Genomic DNA, 11,440 nt, shown 5'->3' with positions numbered 1-11,440 from the left:
GCGCCTGCTTCTCCTTGTTCGTGAAGTTTCTTATATGCACTGTAAACTACGCTCCCCCCCCCCCCTCTCCTTCCCATGTAATACCCTCGAACGAGAGCCTTCAGGGGTTACTTGAATAAATGAATAAATATCTTTCGACTTCCGTGCTAGGGTTTATACTCATGCACGAACGGACGATCACGCCAGCTTAGCGCGGTCTCATGAGGACTCTAATTTTAATTACAAGCCATATTTTTTATTTGTTTTCGTTGCGGTCAGCGCTGGGGTTTCGGCAGCAATTTTTGACCGCCACGAGCCACATTTTGAGGAGGAGGAAGTTGCTTTCTGGCTTGGCCAATCCCCCCGCGTGGATATGTGCCATTATAAAGAGGATGAAGAAGAAGAATGAAGAAAGAAGATCATGTGCCATTTTCATAGGGTGAAGAAGAAGAAGAAGATGACAGCGGGAGGACGGCGGCCAAGGCGACTTCTGCCAGCGCTCTGTTTGGCGTGCACGTGTTTTGTCGTCCTATTATTCAACACGAGCTGGAACGACATGTGTGAGTTCTGCGTGTGGTATTCTACTGCGCCGTGTATTGAATATACTTTGGAGAATTTTTGCAAAGCATCGATAACTGTTCATTTGTTTAGCAATAATGTTTTTTTTTTTTGTTTATGGGGTTTAACGTCCCAAAGCGACTCAGGCTATGAGAGACGCCGTAGTGGAGGGCTCCGGAAATTTCGACCACCTGGGGTTCTTTAACGTGCACTGACATCGCACAGTACACGGGCCTCTAGAATTTCTCCTCCAAAGAAATTCTAGCCGCCGCTGCCGGGATCGAACCCGCGTCTTTCGGGTCAGCAGCCGAGCACCGTAACCGCTGAGCCACCGCGGCGGCTTTAGCAATAATGGCATTCATTATGTCTAAATTTACGTGGGTGCTCACATTCTTGAAGTCTTACCGCGATAGCTGTATTAGAAACTTACCCACGTGGCAAGAGGCGCCGCAGTCATACGGTGCAACAAAAAACCACATACGAGACATACAGGCAAGCAGAAAAACCATACAGGATATAGAGGGTGTTTCATCTAAGACTTTATATAATTTTTAAAAATAGGCTTTTTTGAGTTAGCAGACCGCTTTTTTTGGCATTGCATCGTCACCGGTGTAGCACATCAGAATACTGCTAAGACGTGCTAACTAGGAAGCTGGTTGATTGATATTGAATAGTTAACATTTAACTATTACTGTTAGGCTCCTTAATTACTGACAGGCGTGTAGCCCGCCGTAAGTAATGTCCATATTAGTTTTTAAAATTTCGGAAATGCGGTTACACTAGCCGCTGTGACATTTTCGCTTTTTTCTGCGAGTTGCATGCACTGAAGAGGTTGCTTTGCCTGCAAGCTTCTCGAAAGCGCATATATTTTGGCGCGATGTAGCGAAAATTTGTTCGGCCGCAGCGTCGAAGGTAACCGCATTTTCGAAATTTTAAAAACCGATATGGACTTTACTTACGGCGCGCTACACGCCTGTCAGTGATTAATGAGCCTAACGGTAATAGCTAAAAGTTAACTACTATATATCAGTTAACCAGGCTGCTAGTTATCGCATCTTAGTCGTATTTCGATGTACTACGCCGCTGACAATGCTATGCCAAAAGAAGCGCTCTTCCAATTCAAAAAGCCGATTTAGTACGGTCATTGCCGGCAACGTTTAAGACGTTGTTCGCTAAACGTGAGATGCATTAGCTTAGCGGCGCGCACGACAAGGTCTTTAAATGAAACTAGACTCACCGTTTACTATCATTTCTGTCATTTGAAGCACTCGAAGATAACCGTGCCCTTATCTCAGAGAAGCGAATGCCTCTTGCTAATCACCGTGCATCGTTGAGGGGTCTAAAAGATTTCCTTTCATGCTAGATGCCGCCTTCGTGAAAACAGGTCGGGATGTTCTCTGTGGCAGTATTCTAAAAGCTGTTCACTTTCCGCTGTTCATTTTGCGTCTGTTCGGTCTTCTGCCTGCGGTCACTCAGATATACCCTGTACGTACTTTCAAGCGTCTGTTGTAAGCGACCCGGCCATTGGGCAGTTGGCGACCGGACCTTACCCTTGGCCAAAATTGGATGCGATATGCGGCCAATGGTAAGGCGCATCGCAGCGCTCTGTCAACAGCAGGAGACCAGATCTGACCACTGGCTGCCACTTAATGTGATTAAAGGGCCACTGACCAGGGTCCGGACATTTTTGAAAAACAAGCCCACTGCATAGATGAGGCATCGAAGATAACCTCTGCAAAATACTAGAGCCATGCGCGCCCCGAAAAGCTGCGAAAATTCAAATCAAAGCCCGTTCGTTCTTTCCTTCCTTCAAAAACGGGCCCCGCCCACTACTCTGCACCCCGCTGACGTCAAGGGTGGCTACTTTCGCTAAAGGCACTCCATTGGTGCATCGTTCTGACTGACGGGAGAAGGTTGGGCGTAGCCTTGGCGTCGCGTCGTCTGCACAAGGCTTTCCGCAGCGCCTTCTGTTCTGGCTCATGCCTCCAAACCCGCATGAAGGAAAAAAAAAAAAACTGCGGAGGGAGCGTGCGGCGACAGCCTTGAACCCTTGCCATAAAAAGTAAAAAATAGTAAAACTGAGGGAGTTGGTTCGCCCCCCCCTCCCCCCCTCCCCCCCCCCCCCCCCCCCCCCGCCGTGATCACGTCACGAGACGCTCTGCGTGCGCGCTCCCTTCTCAGTTTCTTTTCTTCTATGCGAGCCCCCCAAAACAAGGTTTTAATTAGTAGTGAAGCAGAGCCTTTCCCTCGCTCGTCCACTTGAGCGCTCCGCACAGACACCGCTTATCCTCCATGCATCTTGCGTACGCCCTGACTCCAATGAACGACATGGGCTTCGGAGCGGAGAAAAGACACAAACACACAGAACACAAACACACATGAAGAAAAGCAAACGGGCGGTTGCCGGGTCCGCACTTCGCCGTGTGTTTCGAACAGAAACGACTTCCGCCCATCCGCTCGTGAAACGGTGGGGAGGCCTAAAAAAAAAAAATGAAAAGGTGGCTCGCTAACTGGGAATGACAAACAGATGTATGAAAGGGTGCGCTCGCTAACAAGTCTAGGTGGTCGAGCCGATCGCGCCTCTCGATCGTTCAGTGTGCGGAGAAAATGCGACGACGCTGTTTCGTCGTTGGATGCGCACGCAGCGACTGGAGTCGAAGCACGATCTGGCACAAATTGCCAAGAGATTATGAGTTGAGTCGTGTCTGGCTCCAACGCATCGGCCTTCCGGACACAACGGTAAAGAATGTGGTGGTTTGCGGAAGACACTTCGCTCCGGACGACTACGTCTACGATCCAAGGCTACTTCAGGCAATGAACAGCCTCCTTCAGCCGCGGCTGATGGACCCGCGGCAGGGTCCATTTCAGTGCGAGGACGATCGCGAACTTTCGAACCCAACGACAACCACAGCGCGGGAAAGACAGGACACAGTGACAGACATGGCCGGCGCTGGTCTTCCGTTGGACATTTATTTCGCAGATCGAGGAGCGGAGAAAGAGAGCCCGTCGAAGGGCAAGACTGCACAGGGTGCTAGAAGCAGCAAAATATAGCTAAAAAAACATCAAAAGCGGCGGGAGAAACCACGCACGTGTTGACTTCTCAAAGGCCTGCCGCGAAAAAAAAAAAAAACCTCGCCAAGGAAAAGCGGCCTCAGACAACACGGAAGCAAAGGCACGCGCGCCAAGCATGGCTCAGTGACCATGGAAAAGCGAGGGACGAATACAGGCCGGTAACAGGGGTCGAGCAGTTTTGTTGCACCCCCAACCAGGAAGGGCAGGGAATGGAGTGGCGATAGTGACAAAAAAAGCTTCAAACAGGAAAAAAAACAGCAACTGGGGAGAGGAAGGACAAATAAAAAAAACGCGGCGAAACACCGCGAGGAGACCCAAAGAGCAAAACAGAGAGGGTGTTAGGAAACCCGCAGCGCCCCCTCTCCCCTCGAACAGCCCCAGCAGCAAAAACCAAGAAAAGAATTCTATTGAAGGCGGGGGCCATGACGTAGCCCCGTGACGCACTCCACAGACACCACGCCTCCGGCTTACGTCGGAGAAGGAAGGGGTGATTTTGCCTTGCCGAGCCTACTCGACGAGGAGCGGGAGAGAAGAATTTCGAGGAGGGAATGGAAGGAGAGGAGGCTCGCTGAAAGAGAGGTAGAGAGTGTCTGCTGAGCTGGGGTGGTCCGTGGCCCTTTAATGTGATTCACAGCAGACTTTAGGGCAGCGATCCGAGCGAATGCACGTACTCGCTTCGCGGAAGTAGTCTAGAAGTAATTTATGTTTGTGTCCTCTTTACTACCACCTTTTTTTATTCTATATCTTAACCAGTGAGAGTGATAAGGCAAGGCTACATTGTCCCCAGTGTTTTCTTGGGAACAATAATAAGTAGAGGAGTAAAACAAAGCTACTCTTCTTGCGCTGCAGTCTTGGAAGACGCAGCTTTCCTGGGAGGAGAAGGCAAGCGTGCGCGAAGAAGGATATTCTTTCTGGAAACGTCGGAGACTCGAACCATCGGGGCAAGAGCGGCGTGTGCCTTGGAGTCAGCGTCTCGGCTCCACCCTCTGTGGTCGGTGCACTACCTGCACGCCAGCTCAAAACTACTGTCGCCCTTTTGCCGCTTCTTCAGGCTTCTTCGCACCTTTCCGAACGTGCACCTCGCCTACTTGAACTACATGAACCATTTTAAGGTAATGAGGACATCCGGCATTTTTTTTTCTCGTTTTTACCAGCTTGCCCTTCCTAGGCGCGGCTGAACAAAAGCGTGTCTTGATTTTGACGGCTAGAACGCCATTGTTATAAATGATAAGTTTCCAAAGCAGAATTGCGGAAGCGACGTTTCGAGAATGTTGCCGCACAGCCACCTAAGTACGTTAAATTTATTCGCCTAATTATAGCCGATTTTTCGGCAAGATGCAAGAGTTTTCATACCGACCACTAAATGCATTAATTCGCTTCCGTCATGTAGGTGTTCAGAGGCAGCATCCATGGGGCTTATTCCATAAGCTGTCCATTTTAAAATAGCCATTTCGCGTCCGTCTGGTCCTAGGTAACTGGTCACTCGTGGTATACCCGCGGCTTTCAGGCGTCTGTGGAAAGCAACCCTGCCATGGGTGGTTGGCGGCCCGACCTCCCCACTGACTGGCATTGACTACGATATGCAGCCACTGCAGAAGTACATCGTAGCACTCTGTCGACACCACGCAAACCGGCCTGCTTACTGGCTGCCAATAGTTGCCTGCTGTTCACAGAGCGCTGCGATGGAAATCACCTGTGGTTGCATATCGCTAGTCAATGGGAGCCAATGGTGAAGTACGGCCGCCAACCACCCAATGACCGGGATGCTTTCCACAGACGCCTGAAAGCCGCGGGTATATCTGAGTGACCAATGACAGAGGACCAGACAGACGCGAAATGGCCGCTTTAAAATGGACAGCTTATGGAATACGGCCCCAGGGTGGCCCAACTTTGGCTCCTATTGGCGCTGCCATTCCGTATGCGGGAAGTGGGGTCAGAGATGTGGCAGTCGGAGAACTATGGGTGCTTCCTCTCCCCCTCTCCTTCCGCAGGACACCGCTCTCGACCTGTGGCTCCGCGAGGGGGCCTACAAGCGCGGTCCTTACGAGGTCGTGCACCTGGCCGACGGCCTCCGGCTGGCTCTGCTCTTGAAGCACGGCGGCGTGTACGTGGACACCGACGTCGTCTTCTTGCGCCCCCTGGACGGCGTGGGCGACGCCGTGGTGGCCCAATCGGCCGACGACACGGTCACCAACAACTTCTTCGCCTTCCCCGCCCGCCACCCATTCATTGAGGAGTGCCTCAGCGACTTCGTCTCGGGCTACTATCCCAAGGAATGGGGATACAATGGACCAAGGCCAGTGTTCTGACACTATTTTTAGCGCAGAAAGGCCTTCCAGGGCTTGTGTTATACATTTTGACTACTTCTGCGTCTGCACTGCAGTTCAGCCGATTATGTCTAGGAGAGCGCCTACTGCATGCATGGCCATGTGTAGTCATAGCAGGGTAGATTCTCCTTTTTATCGAGATGAGCAAGGAGAAGTTCAAGATGAATGACGAAGTGTTAGATGAAAAACTCTATATATCGTCGATACAATACGACTTTCTACAGCGTTGCACCTAGCGTTTAAAGTGCGTATCTGCAATTTTTCCGCTTTCACTAATGCCGAAATGTATGTAAATAAGCTGACATTTTTATGTGCCAGCGCAATGAGAAAAACTTCACTCTGTAAGTGAGAAGCTTTTCGTTGATTGCGTTCTTGCATGTCGTGCGAATCTTGCGGGTCATAAAACATGACAATATTAAGAAAAACATGTTTAAGGTACACTTCGCATTCATAAACAATTCCTACACAAACTGCGATTTCGTTTCATCGGCGTATCTGTAACGTCTCCTCATGGCTATTAACATGTTTTCCGTGAACTTATCGTCCGAAGCCACATTTACACTCCATTGGGCGTTTACTGCTGAAGTCTTCTCGTGACTACGTGATATGAAATTAGTATGTATAATGCGCAATGGCAGCGAAGTTATATGCTTTTACGTATACTACGTATACTACGTATAGTATACGTAGTGCACCGAGAAAAACGCATATCACGCCAATGGACCCGTATGATCGCGTCCGGGCTATTGCGTGGCCCAAGCACACTTCTGATGACCCGTGCGCAATTCAATTACTCTTCCGCTTAGTCTTTGGTGTTAAGTCCGCTTACTTTAAAAGTATATATATTGTGTTCATGTCTATGTGAAATGTATGCGTGTTATAATGGCCTGCATGAAGACTAGCGAAAAAGCTTAGAATTGAACTGAGAACGGTAAACGTGAAGAGACAGGAAGAGAGTTGAGTGGATCAGGGAACAAAATTACATCGTAGCTGAGATCAAGAAAAAGTAGGCATGGACAGGGCACGCAGTAGTAACGGAGTGGACTCCCAAGGGAGTGTAAACGTTGCAGGGGGCAACAGATACTTATGTCGGCAAATGAGATGATGTTTGGGGGTGATAAGGTAACAATAGGAGTGGGGCACGGTTTAATTGGAAGTCATTCGGAGGTGCCTTTGCCCGGTAGTAGACCTAGTTAGGCTGATGATAATGAAAATGGTAACTTAAACATGTTACCCAGATGAACAGGGAAGAAGTATTCGTAGCAGAAAAACAACCTCAATAAAATTCAAGGGCTCCAGGACAACCGGTAGAAATGCGTTTTCGAAGCAGTTGAGTCCAGCGTTCTGCTTGTGCATCTCCATTTTCGTCTTTCTTACGAAGCCACTCCACATTAATTCTTCTTGCAGGGTTGTGCGTAGAATCCTACTGCGGTGGTGCAATGCGACCCGTGTGGAGCAAGCCCTCGGGAACAAGCAGAGATGCCGTGGAGTGACCCTACTGGACCGCAACCGCCTGCTGCCCATGAACCACACTGTTGCGGAGCTGCTCTTCGAAGCCGCCGCTGCCAGCAACGTCAGCGAGGCATTCGCCCAGAGCTACCTTGTGCACACGTTCCACAGCGGCACTCACGACATCCCTGTACAGCGGGGATCGTTCGTTGAGCGAGCGGCCATCGAAAACTGCCCGCGCACCTTCGCCCTCTCACAGCGACTCTACGGCCGCTTCTGATTCGACATGCGGAGTAACGCAAGGACGAATTTGTGAAGGAAAGGAAGACGGGATTTTTATCCCGGAGATTTTGTCGCTCCATTTGCATACACATGTCTGACTGTAGGACTAAGTATCTGAATTCGCCCTCTAGAAGAGGTAGCCGCGTTGTGTACGTGTAGATCATATAATGCATCGAAGGGAGAAGATACTCTATGAGATCCCATCCCGTTTTACTTGGCTGCTGAGCAAGGAATTAAATTTATGTAATGTCACAATGTTCTGGTTATTCCAGCATGCACACACGCACACATGGACACACACACAAGCTGTTGAAAACAATTTTGAAGTGCCAGCTTGCAGACACATTGCACTGTAGAAGGCCCATAAGAGCGCACTTTCGTAATGCATTATGTGGGTAACGTTAAAAGTGCGTCTGGTAGCGAAGAAACCAATTTGAAAGGACTGTGAATGCATATGCGTTTCAATATATATGTAGGGCGCGGGCGAATAGTGCTTTTTCGAAACCAAATCTAATACGAATATTTTAACTATTAACCGCACAGCACAGCACACGGGCGCTTTTTTTTTGCGTTCCGCCTCCAGATGGAGCCGAAAGGCAACAAAGGTGCCCGTGCGCTCTGCTATCTCAGTGCACGTAAAAATTCTCCAGGTGGTCGAAAATATTCCGGAGCCCTCCAGTAGGGCACCTCTTTCTTTCACTCCCAATTTCCTCCCTTCTTTTACAGCGCAGTTGACGTGCCCATCGAGAAGTGAGACAGAGCGCTATCTTTTCCCCAAAAAACCCAAAACTAGCAGCAGCACCTTTCGTAGCTATTAGGTCGCAAGCAAAAGTTTTCACCGGAAATTTATTTTACGGTTTGTGTAGTATTACACAACTTTTTATGCACAACTACCTGCCGTATGAGTTGTTGACACTCGTTGAGCTAAAGGTATGGAGCTTGTGGGGACGCATTCGTCCCCTGCGTTCGGTTTCCCGCAACGCACTAGTTCCCTGTGGTTAGCTTCCCCGCAACGCACTCCCCTTTGTTGTGTTGCTTTAATTAACAGGGGAGGGCGCTCGCGTCGCAGCGACACCAGCGCCACGTATGGCGCGTTCGCTGCTCGCGCGCGGGGAGAGACAGGGAAGACAGGTCTCTTCGGCTCGGCATCAGGGAAGCGCGTGGACGTTCACGCGCAAGGCTCCGCTCTTCGCCGGTGGGCGACCTCGTGTGGAAACATGTTCCCCTCAGCTCGTCCCGTCCGGCCTCGGAGCTTTTCCCTTGCCCTAGCGTGGGCGAACGTTCGCTCGTAACCGTGCTGGTGAGTAGGACATCCTCGATTCCTCAGTGTATTTTGTTGCTAGCTGGCGTTATTTTTTTTTATAGCAATAAATGCCTTGTTTGTGTCAGCCAGTGTGTCGTTCCTTTGTCCCCGCAGAGCAAGGCCCGCCGTGGTCGGCGAGCGCTCGGTAGCGTACGCGACGACGGGGTGGGGTCCGCGCGGTTTTGAACTGTGTCAGCCGCGGTTAAACGGGGAATATGTATTTGTCTTCCCCATTTAAACCCCACAAGCTATTGCTTTCACGGCCATTCTCCATAGTCTGTTCTCTGATAGGAGACCACTGTTCATCATCATTATCAACAGCCTGACTACGCCCTCTGGAGGTCAAAGGCCTCTCCCAGTTCTCTCCAATTAACCCTGCCCTTTGCCAGCCACTGGTTGTCAAGGAAAGAAATATTCTCCATGGACATGGGCGTTACCAAGAGGTGCTTTACCAGGATGAAGTTCTCTCCTTGCCGCTTTGATCTTAAGCAACCGAAGCTACGTATCAAACAATTTTTTCCTCCACCCCACACCCTCGTGCGCCGCTGTAGAACCCATCTCAGCATCCTCTTGCATGCACGGTGTGGCATGTAGTGCATATTAGGCAGGAAAAATAACAGTTCAGAAATTACAGATGAGGTGTTTTCTGTCCGGTAACAAACAGCCGCCACTGCAACTTTGTATGATTCGTAGCTGCGTAGCTCATCAAACTACTCTCTCCGAATGTTGATTCCGTCTTCCGTGCCTAATGGTGCGATGGGCATCCTTAGGAGTGCGACAGTTGCTGCAAGTTGCTTGGGTACCACGCGATACAAGTGTTCGTAGGGGTCTCCATCACTGAATGGGTGCCCTGGGATGCCTTCAGAGGAGACTCAAGCTATGGGAACGTCTGCTCTGGCTTTAATGAGGGTCTTCCTAAAGCGAGGATAAGGGGTTGTTTTGGAAGTGGCTGTCGGTACGTAATGTCCCCGTGGTGTAGGCGCGCAGAAGGTGAAAGCAGTGCAATTCATGAACAGGACATCTAGTGACGTCATTCATTGCTCCATTGCACTGTCATGAAAGCCGTCCAGCACAATCCATTCGACTGAAGTGTCAGTGCACTTTCACCTCCATTTTAATAGGAGACTGAGAACTCCATCCAATTTTTGTTCCTGGTAAAAATCTATTTCAGCATGGTTCTTTCTTCGCATGTTGATGTTCGTCCGGAAGCAGTAGACGCAATTGTTGCTGGGAAAATTGCATTTAAAAATGTTCCTTCCACTCGATTCAAACTTTCGATGTATACACTGAAAATGACTCCGTGGTCGCAGTTTCGAAGTGAATAGCTGAATAGCCTGGCCTCTGGGATCCGCGTAGTTGACGGCCAGCCATTGTTTACATGCGAAATCGGTCGGCGATGACGACAGCTGTATTTGACTTTATTCTCGTTTCTATAGCTTACCCAAGCTCAGTCTTAGGTGAAAGCACATTTGTCGTGGCAATGTGGTAATTTATCGATGCAGGGCTACTTCAATGTGTCCTCAGTGTCCCTTTCAGCTCTAAGGCGCACTTAGGCTACTTTTGTATTTATAGCAACTGTTTGTGCCCTTGACATTTCACCTCTTAAAGTGCGGTACCATTGCACTCTCTGGTTAGTCACCTCAGATATTTTGGCAGAGCTGTTAGATTAACTAAATCAACTGACCGATCGGCCGATCGATTCATTCATTGACTCATTAATTATTTTACTGATTCATTGGCTGATTGACTGACTGATCGCGATCGATCAATCCAATCAAGCATTTCGTGCGACAACCTACACTGTGAATTAAGAGGTGCATGCGTGAGTGCGTGTGTGAGTGAGAGAGAAGAGAGAGAGGCAGAAGCAAGAGGGGGCAACCTAGGAGACAAAAACTGCGAGGGCACGCAAACACGTTCAGGTACGTGCAGAGCGAGCAGAGAACGTTGGAGTAACACTGCACGAAGGGGGCGCGGACCGGCACGCCGAAATAGTAAGTGTCGCTACACAGAAAACGCTAGGTGCAGTTAGGAGGAAGAAACTGTGCGGGCACGAAAACACGTTCAGATACGCGCAGACCGAGCAGGGAACATTGTAACGCTGCTCAAAGGGGGCGCGGACCGGCACGCCGCAGTAAGTGTCGCTACACAGAGAACACGCTAGGTGTAGTTAAGAGGAAGAAACTGTGTGGACAAGAAAACACGTTCAGATACACGCAGACCGAGCAGGGAACATTGGAGTAATGCTGCACGAAGGGGGCACGGACCGGTGCGCCGCAATAAGTGTCGCTACACAGAGAAAACACCAAGTGCAGTTAGGAGGAAGAAACTGTATGGTTACGCAACCACGTTCAGACAAAGATATTCAGATTGTGCAGACGAAGAACGTGAAGTGCAGGCAAACTCAAGTGGGAAGGATCTGCATATGTATCAGAATATCAGACGGTCTGTCAACATTCGTTTACAAGAGGAG

General features: G+C 49.7%; 1 protein-coding gene across 1 annotated transcript; it reads left to right on the top strand.

Moving 5' to 3' along the window:
* Window positions 1-436: 436 nt before the first annotated feature.
* Window positions 437-7,805, top strand: LOC149363266 (lactosylceramide 4-alpha-galactosyltransferase-like). The gene is made up of 4 exons (XM_089569906.1): window positions 437-539; window positions 4,459-4,721; window positions 5,601-5,905; window positions 7,344-7,805. The coding sequence occupies exons 1-4, from the start codon at window positions 437-439 to the stop codon at window positions 7,663-7,665; spliced, it is 993 nt and encodes a 330-aa protein (XP_089426032.1). The 3' UTR covers window positions 7,666-7,805.
* Window positions 7,806-11,440: the final 3,635 nt, after the last annotated feature.

The sequence above is a fragment of the Amblyomma mixtum genome, chromosome 2, assembly GCF_055824585.1.
Source record: "Amblyomma mixtum isolate Tamu chromosome 2, ASM5582458v1, whole genome shotgun sequence".
NCBI lineage: Eukaryota > Metazoa > Arthropoda > Arachnida > Ixodida > Ixodidae > Amblyomma > Amblyomma mixtum.
This window is presented reverse-complemented; position numbering and strand designations above follow the sequence as displayed.

Coding starts and splice junctions, on each gene's coding strand:
- LOC149363266 (XM_089569906.1), top strand. CDS start 437: ATGACAGCGGGAGGACGGCGGCCAAGGCGACTTCTGCCAGCGCTCTGT. Junction 540..4,458: donor CACGAGCTGGAACGACATGT/GTGAGTTCTGCG, acceptor CTTGCGCTGCAG/TCTTGGAAGACGCAGCTTTC. Junction 4,722..5,600: donor ACTACATGAACCATTTTAAG/GTAATGAGGACA, acceptor CTCCTTCCGCAG/GACACCGCTCTCGACCTGTG.